The sequence below is a fragment of the Malus domestica genome, chromosome 07 (genome assembly GCF_042453785.1).
Source record: "Malus domestica chromosome 07, GDT2T_hap1".
In the NCBI taxonomy this organism is placed as follows: domain Eukaryota; kingdom Viridiplantae; phylum Streptophyta; class Magnoliopsida; order Rosales; family Rosaceae; genus Malus; species Malus domestica.
The window spans coordinates 12,508,457-12,513,567 of record NC_091667.1 but is presented as its reverse complement, the minus strand read 5'-3'; the positions used below and the strand labels follow the sequence as shown (position 1 = coordinate 12,513,567).

At 37.8% G+C, this 5,111-nt stretch overlaps 1 protein-coding gene across 2 annotated transcripts; it reads left to right on the top strand.

The window, feature by feature from the left end:
* The first annotated feature begins 212 nt into the window (after nt 1-212).
* On the top strand, nt 213-4,536 carry LOC103439024 (squamosa promoter-binding-like protein 7). Of its 2 annotated transcripts, none has more exons than XM_008377574.4 (3): nt 213-1,321; nt 2,869-2,987; nt 3,860-4,536. In XM_008377574.4, exons 1-3 carry the CDS (start codon nt 648-650, stop codon nt 4,294-4,296), a joined length of 1,230 nt encoding a protein of 409 aa, XP_008375796.3. In that variant the 5' UTR covers nt 213-647; the 3' UTR covers nt 4,297-4,536. The 2 variants fall into 2 exon arrangements, with proteins under 2 accessions (XP_008375796.3, XP_008375794.3); XM_008377572.4 differs by having other exon boundaries at nt 3,812-4,536.
* The last annotated feature ends 575 nt before the right edge of the window (nt 4,537-5,111 follow it).

Here is a 5,111-nt window from a genome sequence, read left to right as displayed (position 1 = left end):
ATAATTCAATCATCAACTTTTATATTTTTTACTTTTTAAAATTTTATTTACAAATTTAATCTCTTTAACATTACTCGTTTCAAAATATCAAAAGATGTAGGCTCCCACTCTCGCTCTCTCTAGTCCAATCACAATTTTAACTCTCTCTCTCTCTCTCTCCCCTCACTCCCTCTCCCTCATTCATATACTGATCATAGCAGGACTCTTCAATCAAATCAATTTCCAGAGCATAGCAGCTGGCTCCACCTTTACCACTATTCCCACGTGCGCTCCCACTCCCTCTCACGTGTCACTCAATTGGCTTTCCCTCCATCTATCTATGTCTGCACTGCACCAACTTAATTTTGCAGGCTTTTTTGTATTGGCACCTTAACCCCATTGGTGGAGAACAAAGGAACCAATAGGAAAACAACCCTTCACCTCTCTCTCTCTCTCTCTCTCTCTCTCCACCCCTTTCCTCTTTTATACGTGATACCCAGCAGGAAGAGCTGCATCCTGCTCCTCCCCCCATTTCTGTGACAATTTTCTCTGAGCTCAACTCTTTGTACCCAATAGTTCCACCCAAAAAAATACAACCCCCATTACTCCAATCAGAATTAACACACTCACTCACACGCAGAGAGAGAGAGAGACTGTGGGAGATAGAGATGGAAATAGGTGGGAACATGGACATGTTAAGCCATGATGTTAACAACTTTAGCAGTAGAGGGCAAAATGGTAGTAATAACTCACAACTTCCTAATAGTTGGGGTATATGGGATACTACAACTACTAGTCATACTACTGCTGCTCCCACTAACAACAACAACCACGTATTGTACTCCACGGCGGCTACAGCCGTCACTGTTGCCGCCATCGGGGAGGAGGCTTCTAGCTCTTCTACCACTGGTGGTCACGCTCTCTTCACGGGTCATCCCTTGCATCATCAGTTCTCTAATATGTACAGTTGTTGGGCAGATCATGGAGGCGGGCCCCACTTCCACCAGGATCCACACCTGATGTGCTTGAAGCTGGGGAAGAGGCACTACTTTGAGGATCATGGAAATCATGCTCCGCCTCTGGATGAGCGGCACGTAGCGGGATTCCCAGTGGGAATGATGAGCAAGAAAGGCAAAGCAGCGGCAGCAGCAGCGCAGTTGTATGGTGCTGCGCAGCCGTTGGCGTTGAAGGTGGTGCCACGGTGTCAGGTGGAGGGGTGCCACGTGGCGCTGTTGAACGCGAAGGAGTACCACCGGAGGCACAAAGTGTGTGCGATGCACTCCAAGGCTTCCAGGGTCACCGTCTTGGGACAAGACCAGCGTTTCTGTCAGCAGTGCAGCAGGTCAGTAGTAACTCATCACCACTGTCTACTCGGTTTCATTCGTATCCATTTTATGCATGGAAAACTGAGAAGAAGAATCGTCTTTTAAACAGTTCAATTACATATCATTAATTAAATTTTTAGATAAAGTTATACATTATATTATTAGAAGCACACTTTAATATATTAAAATTACCCAACTACTACTGTGTATTAAAAAAAATTAAGTATAAGGATTTACATATGTTTCCATAATATGATCGTTTTAAATTTTAATAATACTCCTTCAAATTTGTGATTCCTAATCGAAAACTTTGAACCAATCCCTTTTTGACATACTCCAATTTTCATGCACGTTTTAACTTTTAAGAGACTGCCTACGCTTCAAGTTAAACTAGTTTTGTGTCGGTTGTTACACTAAATTTAGTCCGGATGAGGGAGACTTTAATTAAATTTAAAATATTAAATAATATAAAAACTCACTCTTTGCCCTCTCTTTTAGGCCCACCCTCCATCATCCAATGTTTAGAAAAATAAAAAGATATTCAGAGTTTGTGAAAAATAGCTAGTAATATTGAAAATGCAAAGTTAAACTGAGTAGTCAAAATAATTTTGTGAGTCAAACTAATTCAATTAGCAAAAATATAGCTAGTGTTATAAATTGCTCTTGGTTCTATTAACTTTTATAAGTGATTCTTTCTGTTCAAGTGATTCTTATGGGTATGGTAAATGATATTTTGTATAAAAAAATTCATAACTAAGTGGCGTTTGAATGGAGGCATTCCAAATGTAGGGATTTGGCTAACATTAGAAAGTTCCAACTGTCGTGTAATACAATTCTTAAGAGTTCTCATATGATTGGAGTTTAGAGATAAAACTAAAAACGTGCGGGTTGATTTGTAACACAAAAATTAGATTAAAAAAAAAAAAGTGTTTTAACGAAACATTCACAGTACTATTCACTTTAACGAAAAATTACATTTTTACTATAAAAAGTCACTCATAGTACTATTTACTTACAACATTTTTTTGTTTTTTTTATTAAAATTTAAAGTTTTCAAGCTATTTTCATTAGTTTTTCGTATAATAAAAGAGAGATACTATAATGAAAATTTTAACATTGGTTCAAAGACCATCGTCTGGAGTCCGAATAAGCAAAATAAGGTGTATAAACAGAAGTTCTGTTTATACACCTCACGGAAAGCCTTACTCTAAGATCGACCGGGTAAACTTAGTCTTGAAAGCGGGTGAATTCGCCTTGGCGAACTTAAAACAAAAAATACTTCTTAACTTAATAAGTAGTTGAAATCAGACTATTTAGGAAAAGCGAGCAGGGAAGAAGAAGGAAGGGGAAGGAAGTGACATACTTCATGTACCCGCTGTTGTCGTGACTAACTCGCCTTGGGCTTAAGCCAACTCTATACACAACTCTTTAACGTTGGTGTCCAAAAATATTCTGATCTTCAACAATTTCACTTAAAAGTCTATAACAACTATATTAAAAAGAAATATGATGAATCATATTTTACTTAATTAAACTCTAATGGTGGTTAAATTGTTTCTTATAGGTTCCATGTAGTGTCAGAGTTTGACGAGTCGAAAAGGAGTTGCAGGAGGAGGTTAGCAGGGCACAATGAGCGAAGAAGAAAGAGCTCTAATGATCCTCTTGCCAGAAGCTCTTCTCAAGGTGTGTATATTCATCCTTATTACGTTCTTTTCTTGTTATTTTTGTGGTTAATTTTTCATTTTGGTAAGTAAAAGTAGGAGAGTATAGATGCGTACAGCTCAAATGGTAGTTTTTTTATTTTTAATTTTACCTTTCAGGATAATATTTCTCTCATGCTCAGTAAGCAGGAAAGTCCTCATTCTCCACTAGTGTTGTATCCTCGTAGTTTGAATTGTTCATTCTTTTTATCATCAACTAAAGGTTATCATTAGAAAAGTTCATATCATCTGGAGACCGTTATTATGACCATCGATTTGTTCGACACATATGAATAGTTAAACAACCTCCAAATGGAATGAATTTCTAGAGAAGATGATAAAGAGAATATATGGTTTTAATTATGATGTTGATACAGTGAAATAATGCCACGTTAGAGGGAAATTAATGAGGACTTTTCTCTTTACTGGGAATGAGAGAAGTATTATCTTGAAAGAAACGGTAGTTCTTTTGTTTTGTTTAGGCTCATTGAATGTTTCTAACACACTATATAGTATTTTACATTGTCATTTGTCATTAAGGGTCTAGTTTTTCGCCAAAAGAAAAGAAGACTATAGTTATAAGTAGGTTTCCAAAGAGTTGGACATGGTAGGGATATAGCTCTAATTGTAGAGTATTTCAGTCCAATATTTACAGCAGAAACTCCAGCTCACTGAAATTTTGAGATTAATTCATCTGTCGATCGAAATCCTGTTGCTAATCACATGATGCATCTCGACCCGCAACATTTATCTTTGTGTACTTACCCGCATATTGATAACAATGGAGATTTCTTAATTTGTTAACAGACAAGAAGTTGATGACTGGGAGGTTTCAATACCTATCTTCTATGACAGGACGTGCTCTCTCTCTTCTGTCATCCAAGACTACGCTTGACTCTTGGGTATCTACATCTGATCTCTCCTCAAGGTCCAGCACTGCACTTCGTGAGCTCATTGCAGAAAACCGCGCCGCCAACTTGGCTCGCCAGCTCATGTCGTCGGACAGAAACTGGGACTCATCATCCCATAACAACAATGCAACAGAAGACTTGTTTTGTGATCATGGACAATCATGGTCTAACTCACTTGAGCCCCACCAGCACCAGATGTTTCCTGAAAATCAACATGGTTGGGACAGGTTCCATGAAAGTAGTGGGGCGCATTTAACGCTCGATCTCAGGCGGCCTCCGAGTCAAGCATACGGATTTATGTCTGAAAGGGCCAAAACAAAGGCTGAAGAAGATCAAGAGTGTGACTTGTGGAACTCCTTTCAGGGAACTAGTGTGGTCTAAATTTGAAATTTTTAAAAGTTAGGTGATTCTTTGGTTGCTTTGTTTAGTGTGATGGCAATTAGCCAACTGGACAAATTAGGGCAGAGTTTTTTCAGTGTGACGGCTGGTAATATCTCGTGGAATAACGACATGGTGTTTTGGCAAACAGTTTAAATTCTAAACTATAAACTTAGCATGTGTTGTAATTTGAATGAATTTCTATCATATCGTATGACATAGCGATAAAGCTGATTCATTGTAGAGTTGTATATTTCCTTCATTTGTTGATGGAGATTGATACATTTTACTCAGTTTCTGATACGCTAATTATTAACACTCAAACTAAACCTTGCAGAAATAATCATAGTACGAGTAAATAAGGATGATTCTATTTCGGGGTTAAAAGGGCTGCTAATAAATAAAACTAAACAAATAAGTAAATAGACAATTGGGGTTTTGAATCTATTAAATATAGTTAAAATTCAAATTCAAATCAACAATTAACCAAAAGTAGCGTATTTAGGAGCCAATATACCCTGTATTGGGCATACTAAGTAGCATGGCCCACCAAAAGCCGTGTGATTCAAGTTGTTTACTTGCTTTGGCACGACCATTTAGGGCACTTAGGTCGAGATATGATGTCTTGTACTGTACAATACATCGCCTTACTTGTCGTAAGGATTTTGTGCCTACAAGTACATTTTTCCAAGCCTACTCATTGGGGAATTGAATTTCTATATCATCCATAGTAAAGATACTAAATGACCCTCTTTTCACAATGGATTCAAGGGAACAATTGTGGACTCAAGAAGGAGTGTTACAGTAATTTCGTTTGG

Excerpts from the sequence above, each read along its gene's own strand:
- LOC103439024 (XM_008377572.4), top strand. The coding sequence starts at position 648 with ATGGAAATAGGTGGGAACATGGACATGTTAAGCCATGATGTTAACAAC. Across the intron at positions 1,322-2,868 it reads TTCTGTCAGCAGTGCAGCAG|GTTCCATGTAGTGTCAGAGT; the intron begins GTCAGTAGTAAC and ends TGTTTCTTATAG. Across the intron at positions 2,988-3,811 it reads TGCCAGAAGCTCTTCTCAAG|ACAAGAAGTTGATGACTGGG; the intron begins GTGTGTATATTC and ends ATTTGTTAACAG.